The sequence below is a fragment of the Pteronotus mesoamericanus genome, unplaced genomic scaffold (assembly GCF_021234165.1).
Source record: "Pteronotus mesoamericanus isolate MK-2021 breed Mesoamerican mustached bat unplaced genomic scaffold, CSHL_Meso_final contig_245, whole genome shotgun sequence".
NCBI classification, from domain to species: domain Eukaryota; kingdom Metazoa; phylum Chordata; class Mammalia; order Chiroptera; family Mormoopidae; genus Pteronotus; species Pteronotus mesoamericanus.
This window is the reverse complement of record NW_026555103.1, coordinates 1,411,216-1,426,861: the sequence shown is the minus strand read 5'-3', so window position 1 is coordinate 1,426,861 and position 15,646 is coordinate 1,411,216. Positions and strand designations below refer to the sequence as shown.

At 51.0% G+C, this 15,646-nt stretch overlaps 1 protein-coding gene and 1 long non-coding RNA gene across 3 annotated transcripts in view; both read right to left on the bottom strand.

The window, feature by feature from the left end:
• Nucleotides 1–6,176, bottom strand: part of LOC129070093 (uncharacterized) — a 53,789-nt gene extending 47,613 nt beyond the window's left edge. The window contains exon 1 of one of the 2 annotated variants that reach the window (XR_008529094.1): nucleotides 5,964–6,176. This is a non-coding gene — a long non-coding RNA (uncharacterized LOC129070093). The remainder of the gene's footprint in view (nucleotides 1–5,963) is intronic. The other variant, XR_008529095.1, reaches the window with a different exon arrangement.
• Nucleotides 6,177–9,204: 3,028 nt separating this feature from the next.
• On the bottom strand, nucleotides 9,205–11,993 carry FOXA2 (forkhead box A2). Its single transcript, XM_054572891.1, has 2 exons — nucleotides 11,889–11,993; nucleotides 9,205–10,856 (listed from the first exon to the last, which is right to left on the bottom strand). The coding sequence occupies exons 1-2, from the start codon at nucleotides 11,973–11,975 to the stop codon at nucleotides 9,558–9,560; spliced, it is 1,386 nt and encodes a 461-aa protein (XP_054428866.1). The 5' UTR covers nucleotides 11,976–11,993; the 3' UTR covers nucleotides 9,205–9,557.
• Between the last annotated feature and the right edge of the window lie 3,653 nt (nucleotides 11,994–15,646).

The window sequence follows — 15,646 nt, the reverse complement described above, 5'->3', positions numbered from 1 at the left end:
CAAGGACAAGAGAGCACCGAAGCCCAGCTGTGGTGCATTCCAGCTGTGCTGTCACCTGTGCTGTCAGGCCACCAGGTGCAGGTCAGGAGGAGGTCAGAGACAAGAGTCTCAGGACATTCTTGGGCCTGCTTGAGGATCCCCAGTAAGGAATAAGGCTAACAGGCTACCTCTTGAGAAATAATTTGACTATGTGTATTGCTTTAAACCCATAGGTCAGGCCATTGTTTCTGTCCCGAATTTTTCTCTTTTCTAATCACAATGCAAGAGCTGTCTCCTTCCAGCACTCACCAGCTGGCCCCAGAAGCTTCATTGGAAAAAGAGTGGCTGGCCCAGACCTGACTGAACCTCTGGCTGACTTTGAGGGACCATGGTCACATGGGAATTCTAACTGTATTGCTGCAAAAGAGGAAATAAGAATTCAGGCTGATTCCACTTGTAACGCACCCATACTGGCTTATAGGTTACTGGGTGGGATCTCTGCCATCCTCTGAGGGAGAGTACTCGAGCCTTGATCTTCTTGAGATCTTCTTTTTTCTTTCCAGCTTTCTCCTAACATTTCAGCCTTCATTTTCTACCAGAAGCATTTCACTTTGAAACCTGGGGTTTCTGGTGAAGGCAGGTTTCCTATTGCATTTGAATCAGAGAGATCTGTGTGCAGGGCCATATGAAGACAAGAGAAATTACAAGAGAAGAACTGAAAGACTTGAGTTCAGTACTGAGCTCTGAAATTGGAGCAGGTTCCCTAAATTCTCTCTGCCCCAGGTCCATCACCCATAAATTCTGACATCTACCTGTGGAGTGTGGAAGAGCTTAAACAAGGTCATGTTCATGAGACACCTTGCATGTTGTGCAGGGAACCCCACTCTGTGCTGCTTGGATTGAATATAGTTGTGGTGAAGAGAAAAAAAAGAGAGGGCAAAAAATGAGAAACACAAAGATGGGAAAATAAAGTGTAAAGTTTTGGCAAGAAATAGACTCACTCTTCTGGAGAGAGGGTGAAATTTTTCACCCAGCAAGTCATGGAAGTTAGAACTTCTTTCTGTGTGTGAACAGTGCTGTTTAATGTAGTTCAGAATTGCAGATTAAATGGAAACTTGTGGAATTCGTCTCTTTTATTTTAAATTTCTTAGATTGTGTCTTAGAACATATGGCAAGCAGAAAGTTTCAGGATAGGGTTATATACTTAATAACAGAGTGTACACATGTTGATCTCTTGATTTCTTTGCATACAGAGCTTCCTGTGACCCATGCCCTGCCCTAGCTGACATTTCACCCTGTTTCTTCAAAGAAAATGTCATATAATCATTATCTTCCCTTCCCAGTTCTCCAGCCACCCACTGTAGACCTTAGTTCCTTACAAGCATTCTTCTCCGAACACTTCCCAAGATGACATTTTGTACTTTCAAATAATAAGCTTTTAACATTCATGTCTTCAGATTAGGAACTCCATGCTTTTCTCTACATGAGCAAAACCTTTCCAATGAAATCCATTATACAATTGTCTGCTTTGTGTAAAGAGAAGAAGTAATGAATTGAAATCATATTTCTAATGAAATAGTGAGTCAAAATTGATTTTCTGGGATCATTACCAACCCTGGTCTAAAAATATTCCTTACTATTATTGAAACCTCTGTCTTATTCTTTTCAAATAAATGAAACAAAGGAAAAACTAATTTAACCAAGGAAAAACCCAGTCCTCAACCACTTTACTCAATTTAAGCAAGTAGAACTGAGAAAACACAGCAAACAATTCTCATTCCAAAATTGTAATGTGCATAATGCCAGTATGTGTTCCTCAGAAGTATATGGTTGTTCCCTCTCAGTTAATTTGATGTTTTTAAGTTAAAAGAAAATGGTATTGCTGGCATGATGTCCTGACATTGCAGGGTCTATTGGTGTCTACAATTAGCTTCAGGAGAGAGTAAACCCTAGGCACTTGCCCTAATGAGAACATGAGGCCTCTGGTTTAGCATGAAGGAATCAGTGTGACTTAATATGGGTTGCTTCTTTCAGCATTCCCAGCTATCAGTTAAGTTACCTGATAGTAAAATGAGAGAGAGAAAGTCAATGTCTTTTAATGGGAACCTGGCAGGGAGTGAGAGTGTGTATGACAGTGACATCTGACCAGTCCTTGTCTTCTTGGCAGTGAGCTCAAAGTTCTGACAAAGAGCCACTAGTGTAAAATATAAGCATACTGTTGTGAAGGTGTGTTTGTAAAACAACCCTATCCTCTCTACCTGTGCAGGAGAGGGGCTTCAGTGGCAGCTGCTTCTGCAGAGGATAAGCCCCCAGGATTCAGGGGCTGAGGGGGAAGGGAGAATAGGAATCACCTTCAGTCTGGCAATAGGGACCCGGGTGGAATGACAGCTTGTAAAATAAGCCTCCATCAGTCTCCCAGGAGACAGCCAGCTTCAACTTGGGTGTTCCGGGCTTGTTAGCCTCAATCATAATTGGTCTCTCCTCCCATCCCACGTTGTTGGTTTTCTGTGTGTGGCTTTTGGTGTGAGCGTGTTAGGTCATCAACAAATACAATGGCAGGAGGGGGCGGGGTGGGGTATACACATGATTGTTTTAAAGAAGAAAGGAGAAAAAGGATAAGAGTGGGCAGGAAGACTGTGAAGAGAATGGGGAAGATGGCCCAGGATTTAGGCTTCCGTGGCAACCCCTGAAGCGCTCAGAGGTAGGGCACTCCCTGAGAGCTTTGTCAAAGGAAGAAGAAGGAGCTGGAACCCCGCAGAGTGCCCCTGAGAATCGGCATCTGTTCCATGCAATTTTTGTTTGCTGGTCTCTAGAAGTGCCTGTAACATCCTGCTCATATCTGGTGCATCTCATCAAAAAAGAATTTTTCAGAAAATCCCAATCATTGTGACATGCCCTAGAAAGGTTTTGAGTCAGGAGCCAAAGGCTTAAAGAGCAGTCTAGGCTTCAGGGCTGGCCAGGAACACAGGCAGTTTCTATTCAGCCTGTCTCTGCTCATTTTTTTTCCCCTCATTTTTACTGAATATATTGGGATTCACTGGATAACAACATTATACAGGTTTCAGGTGCACAATTCTACAACACATCATCTGTAAACTGTATTGTGTGTTCACCATCCCAAGTCAAGTCTCTCTCCATTTTCATCCTCCCACATACTCTTCCCACCTACCTCCACCATCCCCCGCGCCCTGGCAATTACCACACTCTTGTTTGTATTTTTCTCCCCAATCTCTCCACCCCCTCACAGCCCCCTTCCACACAATCCCTGACAGCTGTCAGCCTGCTTTCCATTCATTTTTAAAATAGTTTTCTCACTGCCTCACAATCTTTTTATCCATCTCCTATATCTTCCTGTCTCCTCTTCTCAGAGGAAAACCAGTGCCTAGGGGTAGAGGCTATAAGAAGCTGTGATCAGGATTCTGCTGTAAAACAGGGAGGAGATGTGCCTTTGCAATCAAGGAAGAATTGTAGATCCTGCACACAGTTTTGGCACAAAGGGGACATATAAGTTTCTGAGACTCTCAGATATTTTTTTATTGTAAAAAGAACATTTGATGGGGGAAGGAAGGAGCAGAAGTGTAGTTAAAGGGAGCTGCAAGCTTTTGAGAAGTTTTTTCTCGTGTTTTTGTTTTTTTTAATTTCACTTCATCAGTCCTTGGTTGCCATGGTGCTACAGGCAGGGCTGGTGTCCCCAGTGTCCCTGACCCAGCAAAGGACATTCAGGGCCTGAAATCTTGCTCTTCTACTACAAATGAGGACAGCAGATTGGAACAGATTGGGACTGGTGGCTCTAAATCGTGTATGTAAGGGGAGATGGGGGAGGGGCGGGGGTGGTGCCTTTTTTGTGTGGCAGGACTTGGTGCCTACAAGTTTCTGGGCAGTAGCCTACACAGACTGTTCTGCAATGCCTTTCACCTAGGATGGGTGAAAACTCGAAGAATTCCCTTTCCTATTTCCTCTTGCAGGCTGAAGATTCGCAGCCAGAAAACGCCCTGCCCCTTTCCCGGACAGTTCTGACCTGCACATTCCAGTAGATATTATCTAGGCAACTCCCCCCCAACCCCCGTCAACATCCCTGGCCCCGTGCTTAGACAATGCACTGGCCTTGATCAAACCAGGTACCCCGAGGTACCTTCAGGTAACTTCTTGTACAAACACCCTGAACCCCTGCCCTATTAAGCTGTATCTCTCGCTTTTCTTCTCCCCACCCCCACATTAAAAGGCCCCCAAAGCACTGAGGACCAACTTCTCTTTATAAAGCCGAGAGAAGGCAGTAGGCGGGTGATAAAGATCAAGTGTTTAAATTGGCCATTTTGAAGATTACATCTTTTCAGCGAGGGTCTTTCAAAACTCGCACTGAATTAAGGGCCGCGGCTCCTTCCCACCCTGCTCTCAAATGCTGGGCACCTTTCATTCAGCCCTGGAATGGGCTGAGCTAGGTGACCTGGCGCCATCAAAGGGCCGAAGCAAGGCCGTGGGGCGACACACGTCTAATGACAAGTAATTGACAGATTCGAGCCCTCACATTAGCAACGGAACGGCGAGACATTAATTATTTAAAAACGATTAGCCTGGCTGTGTGTCCTGCAGACATTCCATCTTGTTCAGGGAAGATAACCAGACAAGCCGGGGTTTGGAGGACAGCGGACTAGCAAGTCAGCTGTCTTCCGGAGCGACGGACAAAGGCGCAAGGCCCGGGTCGGGGGCGGGGCGGTGGGCAGGGAAGAAGGGGAGGGAGCCCAAGCTTCCCACACAGGGAGGTGCCCACATAACTGACCGTATCAATTACCGGGACCGATTTCTGCCCATTTGGGATAGGAATCTGGGGACTTTGGCACAAACTGGAAGAGCTTTTAGGTTGGGGTGGTGTGCAATTTCTGTAGGCCGGCTACCCAAAGCGTCACACTGGAGAAATATCCAGAGTAATCGAGCCGACATGGGCCTCCTACAAGGCAGGATACCCGACTGTTTAAAGCAAAAATCCCAGAGGGAATACAGATTTCAAGGGGGTTCCTGGTAGACTCCAGAGGAAAGACACCTTTTCTGTACCCTCGAGAAATGAGGGTCTTGCAGTTTTAACTGGCGGTACCGGTACCACTAGTTTTCCCAGCCCGCTCCTTCCTAGAAATTTGTATTCGATTCTTTTCGATCCTCCAAACTCGCGTCCTCAGGCACCGCAGCCCGCCCCTGCGAGCCACGCGCTGGGAAAGTGGAGCAAAAAATGGCTCCTCCACTGATTTCTGACTTTTTCTCCTGGACCCAGCTTGTAACCCCCCGAGGCTCTCGAAGGTGGCTGCCGCCGTGTGCCTGTGTGCGTAAAGGCCACCTGCCACTTCTTGTCACCCGAAACACAAGTGCACTCGCTTTTCGGAGAGACACTACCTTTCCTTGCTTCCTCACGGTGTAGACTCTGGCCACCGCCTAGGCCCGATGGCTTCTGGAAAACGCCGAGGGTGGACTCGAACCTGTGTTCCCCGGGGGAGGGCGTCGCCACTCGCGAGTCTCTGCCTCTGCAAGCACTCCACTACCAGCACGACCGTACCTGCTAACCCCCATCCCTGACTCTGAGACCAAGGGCGTTACCCCACCTTCCCACAGTCCTTGGGAAACACTCGGTCCTCAAATCGAATCTTCAGCCCTAAGTGCCTGCAGGAACCGGCCGTGGCTTCCTGTAGCTTGGGGCCATTTCAAACTGTACTAAGAGCCCAGATTTAGTCCGAGTTTATAATTCTTCCACTCATCATTCTCTAAGACTATGCATTCTTAGAAATCACCGCAAAAAAAAGGCCACTTCACAAAACCCTGAGTCTCGGATTTAGTTTCTCACTACCTCTACCACCAAGTTCCCTCCTCCCAGGGTTCCGAGCTCTTGGAAGGGATAAGTGCTACCTGGGGGAGGGGAAGCGCTCCGCTTGGAGTAGGGGTAGGGGGCTGACGCCGCAAAGGGCCTACGGGCGCGGCCCCCGACTGGGCGCGTTCCTTACCTGCGGAGTTCGGGAAGGCGGGTGGCGAAGCGTCCAGCGCGCGGAGGGTGGCGGCGGACTGCTCCCAGCCCAGGCATCCCCGCATTTATTTGAGCTCAAACCCAGCGACTGTTGACTTTAGCACACAAAGCAAAGATTTCACTGCCCGCTAGTTTAAAAATGAATATTTTACCAAGATATCGATCAGCGTTATAAAATTCAGTTAAGTATAATGGGATCTTGGAAAAAAGAAAGAGTAATAAAGGAGGGGGGAGGCAATATAATATCTGTGCAAATTTGCTGAAGTCTGACGTGGCATGGAAAGTTTACCCTCCTGGAATTTAGATCTAGAATTTTTTTTTCGGTTGTTTACTGACTTTGTTTATTCACAGATCACGGTTGCTTAAACCGGCGCGCGTTCGGCGCGGGGAAAAGGAAGGAATAAAAGAGGGAGGGGGAAGGAAAAAAGAAACGCTGCACCCTATAATACTTTGAGTTGAGGGGAGGCAGGCGGAGGGCTATCTGTGAGCTAGTGAGCTTGGAGCCGGGGCTTGGGGGAAGGAGGCGGTGGCCGGAGGGTGGGGTGTGAAAGACACAAGAAGCGCAGAATCCTCCGAAAGCGCCCACTCTCCGACATCCTTTTTTTGTATTCGGACAGAACTCTATCTTATCGGACGGGATCAGTGAAGGGAGGGCGGGTGGCGCGCTAAGTAGTTTAAAACGACCCTCACACAATGGGCGTGCGTTACGAAACATAGCAGGTTAGGGCAGCGCTTTCAGCTTCCATTGTCCCCAATTCGGCCCCCTGTCCTGCCTCTCCGGTCCTTCGCCACAGGAGCCTTTTATGTGATAATGAAACACATTTCAGGCCGGGCTCACGACGTGTGTGTCCCGGCTAGGGGGAGACAGCCCTGATAGCTGGATTCGGCCTCCGGATACCACCCACCCCCACTGCCCCCCCCCGCCCCAATTTCTCTTCCTTGAGTTACTGGGGACAATGTAGCCTGTTAAAAACGAGGATTTAGAGGCCTCGGGAGAGAGTGGCCAAGGCGAGGGCAAACGCCCTTAAGTGCGTGGGAGGGCCAGGGTTTGAGGGGGCAGAGGCTCCTCAAGGTGGCGGAGGGCGCACGGAGAGTAGTCTCCAGGTCTGGGGCGAATCTGGGACACTGGAGGCTTGGATCCTAAGGAAGCCCAAAGATTAGTCCCGGAAACAAGAAGCTAGGCTATAGAAACCTGAGGCAAAATGTCCTGGCCTCAGAGGCCTGCGGAGAGTTCTTTACCCACCTCAAGCTTGCTGTGGTTCGGGTGGCCTCAAGTCTAAGAGGCCCGCGACAACACTAGCCCCTGACCTCCCCCAGCCAGCTGGCCAGCTTGCAGCCCCGCAGATGCCCCCGGCAAAGCCAAAGCCGGGCCCTCTTTGCAAATCCTGGCCCGCCTTCGCTGCTGGGGTTTCCAGTGAGATTGGCCAAGGATTTAGTCTGTCTGTGGGGATAGGCAGCGTGATTGTAAGAATTTATTCTGAGTACTTCTTTATACATTTGAATTTTCCTTTAAGGCTCTCAAAATACCCCTCATCCCTTCGGCCCCGCAGTCCTGGCTTGCCAACCCAGCTAAATGGATGTTGTGCAGGCTGTTGGCTTTTGTGTCGAGGAGGAATAAGATCCTGCAAAATTTGGGATCTCTCCACTGGCTACTGTCACTTGGCAAGCCCCTAAAGACACCCTTTACCTCCCCCTCACCCCTAAAATACCTTATTTTTAAAAGGAAATTCGGAACATCATCCTGTGCTATCGATCCTTTTATAACCAATTCTGGGGAAAAGTCCTGTTTCCAGATGCCTCACTACTGCCAGGCTTGAGCAAGGTCTGACAAAGTTGTGGAAAACACCTAAGTGAAGAAGAGGCTAGAATAGAATTGTGGAGTGTAGAAACAGAGGTCCAATTCCACAGGGGGGTAAAACGGTACCACAGAGAGGCGGCTATAGAAAGGCAAAGTGCTGCCCCAGGAATTTGCCAATTAAATCTGGACTGACTTGAAGGGGGAGCTAAAATGGGAAATACAGCAAAACATGTAAAATTCAGGCTTCTTCCCAGAAAAGCCTGCCCTAGGGCCCAAGAGATGTCAACAACATTGAACCTTCACGTGGCCCAGGTGGAAACTCAAGATATGTGGTTTGCATCTGTCTTGAAAGATAAATCTGCATCAAACCCATGGAATGGTTGGCCTGAGATCTGTGTTTCATTGCATGTAAAGATAAACTCAAAATCCAAAAAGTAATCATAAACAATATTGAGTTCTATCTAAATGATGTGCTTGTTGAAGTGCTTAGGGAGAAGTGTACTAATGTCTGAAATTTACTTTGAAATGCCCTTAAAATATAAGACGAATCGACCAATGGATTATAGGCAGATGGACAAATATGCAATATAACCATTATAGTGAAATACTTGCAGGATCTGGGCAATGGGTATGTGTGTGTGTTTTTAAGACTTCATTTATTTATTTTTAGAGAGAGGGGAAGGCAGGGAAAAAGAGAAGGAGAAAAACATTGATGTGAGAGAGAAACATCAGATCAGTTTCCTCTCGCCCTTGCCCAACTGTACCAAACCGCAACCCAGGCATGTGCTCTGGAAATCAAAGTGACCTTTCACTTGGAGGGAGGATGCCCAACCAACTGAGCCACGACAGTCAGCATGTCTGTAAAATCCATTCAAGTTCAATATATCTGAAAATTTTAATGAAATGTTGGTAAAATAACAATTCTTCCCAAAATATAACCTGCAACCAGCCAGGATCTTCCTCCCTCCATTAATTTCTAGACCTGTGTATTTTTTAAGTCAGGCAAAGAAAAAAAAAATCTTGACAATTCAAAGATAAAACCGGCAATAACACTTTAATATAGATTTGTGGAACTCTGGTCCTTGCAGCCAGAACACACATTTATAAGCCATAAATAAAGCACACAGAAACCATAAATTAATCAGATCCGAGACCTGGATTTCACTGTGTCAAGCATGAAAATGCATTTTTTTTTTCTTGGTCATATAAAACAGACCCTTACATCTTTTTTTTACCACCTCTCTTTTTAAACAATGGTACAATTCTCTGGTTCTCTGTTACAACTACATTGTTTTACATTGACTCACAAAAGTGGGATATTTTTTGTTGTTTCGTTTTGTTTTTCTTTTTCTTGGTTTTTTTTTGTTTTTTTTTTTGTTTTTTTTTTTGTTTTTTTTTTGTTTTTTTTTTGTTTTTTTTTAGTAAAGACTTCCCTGCAACAACAGCAATGGAAGAGAACAATAAGAAAAATCAGAATTCGCAGATGCTGCAAGAAGCAGGCATCTACACAGTAGTTAAAACGGGAGCTTTTTTCTTTTTGTCTTTTTTGACTGTTTTATCATTTTTCCCCCTTTCCCTCCTTACATCGGATGATACATATCAGTGTGGCTCATCTGTTTGGGAGGGAAGAGCTTCAGAGGTGAGGAGAAACTGCCGTCTTGGGGGTAGGAGTGTCTTGGATTTCTTCTCCCCTGTATCTTTCCAACACCCCTACCTCAAAGTCTCCACCCCACTTCCTCTCTCTCTTGTCTTTGTCCGGCTAGACAAGTAGCTGTCTTAAGAGGAGTTCATAATGGGCCGGGAGTACACCCCTTGGTAGTAGGTGGTGTCCGCGGCCAGGGGCGAGGCGTCCAGGCCCGCTTTGTTCGTGACTGAGCCCATGGCCAGGCTTCCCGGCATAGGGGAACCGTAGCCAGGGTAGTGCATCACCTGTTCGTAGGCCTTGAGGTCCATTTTGTGGGGCTGGTGGTGGTGGTGGCTGTGGTGGTGCTGCTGCTCGGAGGACATGAGGTTGTTGATTGAGAAAGGGTGGTTGAAGGCGTAGTGGTGCTCCGGCTTAAGGTGGGCCTCGGGCGGCAAGCCGGGATGGTGGGGAGGGCCCAGCAGGTGCGCCGGAGCCTGCGGCTGCTGCCCGGGCGAGGGCGCTGTCTCCGGGGGACTCAGCGCCGCGGCCGACGTGCCCTTCAACTCCCCCATGACTCCTCGCTTGTGCTCCTGGCACGGAGAGGCCCTGGAGTGGGGTGACTCGGTGCCTACCGTTGTCTCGGAGACCTGCCCAGTGCCCTCCCCGAGTTGACCCTGAGAAGCCCCTGCGCCCGCCTTCTTTCCACCGCCCGTGGAGCCCGCTGCTTCCTTCAGGGCCAGCTGTTTCTCGCACTTGAAGCGCTTCTGACGGCGCAAGTAGCAGCCGTTCTCAAACATGTTGCCTGAGTCGGGGTGCAGGGTCCAGAAGGAGCCCTTGCCGGGTTTGTCGGGGGAGCGGGGCACCTTGAGGAAGCAGTCGTTGAAGGAGAGTGAGTGGCGGATAGAATTTTGCCAGCGCTGCTGGTTCTGTCGGTAAAATGGGAAGAGGTCCATGATCCACTGGTAGATTTCGCTCAGCGTCAGCATCTTGTTCGGGCTCTGCTGGATGGCCATGGTGATAAGCGAGATGTACGAATAGGGCGGCTTTGCGTGCGTGTAGCTGCGTCGGTACGTCTTGGGGTCGCGCGCGCGGCTCAAGCCTGCCTGCCCGTACATCGGGCTCATGGAGTTCATGTTGGCATAGGGAGCCAGGCCACTCATGGCCCCCGCCGCCTGTCCCCCAAGTGGGCTCAGGCTCGGACTCAGGTGTGGGCCCATTCCCGCCACACCTCCCGCCCCAGCCGAGCCTCCCATGCTGGCCATGGCGCCTGCCCCGGGGGACATGCCGGCTAGGGACGGGCTCATGCCCGCTCCCACGTACGACGACATGTTCATGGAGCCAGCGCTCATGTTACCGGAGCCGTTGCCCATGGCGGCCGCCGACATGCTCATGTAAGTGTTCATCCCGTTCATTCCCAGGCCGGCGTTCATGTTGCTCACGGAGGAGTAGCCCTGCGGACAGAACCCAGGGACCGAGGCACACAACGTTAGCACTACGGCTTGGGAGCGTACTAACCTCCTAGCCCCTGGCCAGCTCAGGCCCCGGCCTCCGGGGAGTCCTTCCCTTGCCTTCCTCCACCCCGCCCTACACACCGAGTTCGTTTCACTCAGAGAATGCCGTGATCACCCTTGGGGAGGTAGCCAGCAGGGTGCTACTCTGTGCGTGTGCCTGGTTTATAACCCTTCTCTACCTGGCTCAGATTCTAAAACAGGGGACACCTGAAGCATCCCCAAGCCAGGTACCTTAAATGCATCTGTCCTTACTAAAATGTCCCCAGCTCTCCGGCCGGCATACTGAATTACCGCAGCAGCTCCAAACCCCACCTTGACCTTAACAAGCAACCCGTGGCACCCCTCGCAAGGCGACCTGGGTTGCCTCAAGAGGAGACAGTCCCAGGGTCTTCTCTGCTCAGTTTTCCTTCCGGGATCCCATTCTTGGCCCCAGGGGAACCGAAACCCAGTGCCTGAGTGGAGTCTGGGGCCAGCCGGTGGCACTGAATGGAAGGATAGAAGAGGACTGTGAACCGAAAACTACATGCGGCTGTGTTTTGCAGCCACAAACTTTCTCTTTTGTCCTCTAGTCTTTTACTCTTTGCCTCTACCTCAGCCCCCGACTTCTGCCCACCTTCGGCTTTCCATCTCCCCACCCCCTCGCCGCCGACCTCCCACCCCTCCCCAGCCGCGCGCTGCCAAACATAACTCTGTTAGGATAGTGCGTGGCTCGGCCACGAAGAGGATTTGGAGGCGCCGCAAGTCAATATTTGATCACAAAGTTAATATTATCTCAAGGCTAACAGTGTGTCGTATAAAAAAGAGACCCATTTGAGTGGAAGGAGGGTGGAAAAGGCGGCTGCCCAGAGTGGCTGGGGCGGGGATGGGGGTGGGGGGAGATGGTGGCAGATGCCGGCAAGGAAAGTAGTCCCGAGGTTGGGGAAAGAGCGGGCGCCGCCACCCCATGTCCCCCCGGAAAAGGCGAGTGCCTACCTCTGGCTCGGCATAGTAGCTGCTCCAGTCTGACGGCTCGTGCCCTTCCATCTTCACTGCTCCCAGCATACTGGAAGCTGAGTGCATGGCAGTTTAAAATTTAACAGCCACAACAAACGACCAGCAATCACCCCCCACCCCCACCCTCTTAAAAAAAAAAAAAAAGTCAGCTAGGGCAGTCTCCTCCCTCCCTCTCTCTTGCTCCCTCTTTCTCGGTTCCACTCCCTCTCTCTCCTGGGGCTGGCCGCAGACTGTAGTTGGAAGTGGGAGGGAGGGGTTAGTGGCGGGAGGAGGGGGCCGAGGATCGGAGGTGGCCCAGACAGGAGACCCGGGGCCGGCAGCGCCCACCGCCCTTCGCTGTCGCGCTCGCGGGCTGCCGGACGGAGGCTGAGGTTGGCAGTGCGGAGCTGCCAGGAGGCGGCGGGAAGCTCGCGGCGCGGGGGCGGGTGGGGAGGGGGGTGGAGAGAGAAGGAGGAGGAGGAGGTGTGGACCGCGGAGCAGACAAGTGCCGCAGTGACGTGGGCGGCTGGTGATATAGCGCTGCGCGCCGGCGCGGGCCTCCAATCCCCAGACCCCGGGCAGCCTATTTGAATAATCAGCTCACACCTAGGTGAGAGGGAGCGGTGGCCTGCGCCCCGCACTTGCCCCTCGGCGCCCGCAGCCCTCGGCGCCGGCGTGCGGTGCAGTGACTGGCGACTAGGAGAGTGGGAATGAGGGTTCCCCAGTAGGGCCCCTTTTCTTCCGCGTGCACCAGAGAGACCGTGAGAGGAAAGCTCTGGGAGGAAGCCACCCTAGGAGCTGCCCAGGGCTCTGACCCCCGTCCTGTCCCATGGCGCTGGGCCCCTGGTGCTTCTGTGCGAGGGCGCGTCCGGCATTGCGGCCCAGTTTTCTTCTGCAGAACTTTTTAAAAGAGGCATTTATTTATCCAGGTTTCGTCGTTCTCAGTGCTCATTCCCTGTCAAAACAAGACATTGGCGGAGACAATTTGCAAAGCGCTGTCGTATTTAGAAAAACTGTGTACACACCTTTAGCTCGCCCGCCACTGCTCCTGGGAGGCCCCTCCTTACTACAGTTAAGACTCAGAGCGGCCCCGGAAGGTACGGAGCGCGCCTGGTTCGGCCGCCTCGGCTTTTTGCCTTATAGGAGCCCGGCCTCCAGGGTCCTACTGAGGGGTGGCCGGTGGGGAGGAACGCTGTCCCGACGCAGGGCGCACGAGGCCCCGCCAGCTGCAGCCGACGGTTGGGAGACTGTAATTTGTCTCTGACATTCAGGAGACCGTGTTTCAAGGTTACTTTTCAGTCACAACCGAGGTGCCCACAGAATTTCGTAACTAAAACAAACAGGACAGGAGGTGGAGGTGAGGCAGGAGAAGAGAAAGAAATAAAAGAGCCAATACGGGGCACATGGAATCTCTTCAGGAGTGTCTCTGTCCTCTCTGTTTTCTTGGGGGAGCTGTTTTATGAGTTAAAACCCCCCAGCAACCATATACTTCCTTTTAATTTTTGCTTCAGCTTCTGGGCCCAAATTATCATCTGCCCTGGGGCAGCCCGAAGACCCCAGTGAGCCCAAATTTGGGGAGGGGGGAGGATGGTATTACAGGTGTTCGGGAGTGGGCTCCATTTCTTGATTCTAAAAACCCACCTGGGAGCCTGAAGATCCATCCCTGAGACCTCCACCTCAGAGGAAAAAGTAGGAAATCCTGGGCAGCAAGCCCACCTCTACAAGTTGTGGATGATGGTGGCAAAAGACAAGGAAGTGGCAGGCAGGGGGATGAACATTGGGAAGGGAAGTACTGGATGAAGTTCAGGCTAGAAGGTAAGCAAGGAGGAGCAGTAGATGCAGGACACTCCCACCCCTTCCCTGTACCCCAAGTCTCTCGGGCCTCCATCTTTTTGAACCAGAGAAACGCCGGATGTTTTGACTAATTCATACTGAAGGCGTTAATGAACTCGATGATTGAGTTACAGGGTAGGATTCCCCAAAGCCAAGGTCTGTGTCGTCCTAAAGCCGTGCCCAGCTCTGAGGGGTTCCAGGAGGGCAGTGTCTCTTGGAAGTGCATGCACACTTATTGTGGGAGTGCAAAGAGGAGCCAACGAGACCAGACCATCCGTATCTATCCTCAGAGGAGTTCTGGGGATTTGGGGAAAAGGGTTGCGCACTGGAGGAGTTGCCTGTTTTTCAGAACTTCGTGCGCAGGCCTACGGCAGAAATGCACACATACAGACCACCACCGCCACCGCCACCACCACCGCCACCACCACCACCGCCGCCACCACCACCACCACCACCACGACTTTAAATCCTCTTTCTCCGCCCCACGGGTGCTTCTCACATTCAGTAGAAAAAGAGACACCAAACATAGACATAATTCGCGAAATAGCGACAGCTTTCTGGTGTGTATGGAATTGAAAACGCAAAAGAATGTTCTAGTTTATGCATGTGTAATGTATCCAAGCCCTTTTCTCTTTTGGCTCCTGGTCTAAATATGGTTGTGGAAATTATTCCTTGAGCAAAAGGAGCGAGCGGGGCCGGGAGAGGAGATCCGCTGAGAAGGGGCGCTACCTTCTTAAAGAGCGGAGTTTGCAAGTTCCTCGACCTTGGGTGGCGGCACTTATGGGCACCCGGGCCCGGGAGCAACTGGCACTAGCGTCCGCAGTGATAGGGCGCCCCCTGTCGTCCGCGCTGCATTAGGGACCGACCGGAGCCCTCCTTTACCCTGGTCCTTTTCACTCCGCCAAATCCCGCGCACTGCCATTCTGAGTCTTCACGAAAACTCCTTCAGGGGTTTGGCATTTCTTTGGAGCCCCCGGAAGTTATGCGCAAACTCAGACCTGCCTCCTCCGATCTCTGGAGGCTCGGAGGACTCGGGGAGGGTTGGGTGGCGTGTGACACTGTCTGGAGTCCCTCTCTGCTCTTGGCTTCCGGGGGTTGGGAGAAGGCGAGCAGCTCCGAATCCGGCAACAGGGGATATGCAGGAATCAGGGACTTCCACTCAGCCTGAGGTTCGCTTTCCTTCTCCAGCGCCCAGGTCTTTGGAGGCGCTACCTCGCCTACGCACTTCTGGTCCTTCCCGGCAGCTTCGGTTTCTAAAGGTTTATTCAGAGTGTCTGGCACGAAAGTCTCTTGTTGGAATGCTGTAAATTGCTCCAGGAGCTTCTCTCCAGGAAAAAAGTTCACGGGTAACTCGGGCTGAACACAGATATTTCCCCTGATCCCCGCTTAGTTTAAACCCACCTAGCACTGTGACCCACAAAGCTTTCCTTGGCGCGAGTCCCCATTCCCTTCCTTTCCTGCCAGTGTTGTCCCGGTTCCGTATGAAGCAGCTTTATAACCGACGATTATGCTTGGGGTTAGCACGCTGTTTTTATTCTGGAGGCTGTACCAGCGGATTTGACTTGGGCTCAAATCTGAGACCCCTCTTCTTTTTCTGGGGAGAAGACGCTATGATTCTGCATCCCTTAGGAAAACTCCTTCCTCCCAGAGCCATCTATCTTATGAAACTAGTTTGGAGAAGGGGATCAACTTTCCTAAGGGATAACCCGTTAAATATCGACTGTAGGGGAAGCCGCGTTCGGTTGATCAATCTCCGATTTTCCTAAGAGTTTCAGGGAACGTGTATCCGAGACCAACCTTGCTTCAGGGAATGATCAGGCAGGTTTTCAGGCAAAGTCAAGATAGAGGGGGAAGAACGGTAACTTGGCAAACTCTTGTGAAAATACACATTTCACTTTCAAATAAGCTTTTGGGTTGGCAAAAGC

Excerpts from the sequence above, each read along its gene's own strand:
- FOXA2 (XM_054572891.1), bottom strand. The coding sequence starts at position 11,975 with ATGCACTCAGCTTCCAGTATGCTGGGAGCAGTGAAGATGGAAGGGCAC. Across the intron at positions 10,857-11,888 it reads GCTACTATGCCGAGCCAGAG|GGCTACTCCTCCGTGAGCAA; the intron begins GTAGGCACTCGC and ends TTCTGTCCGCAG.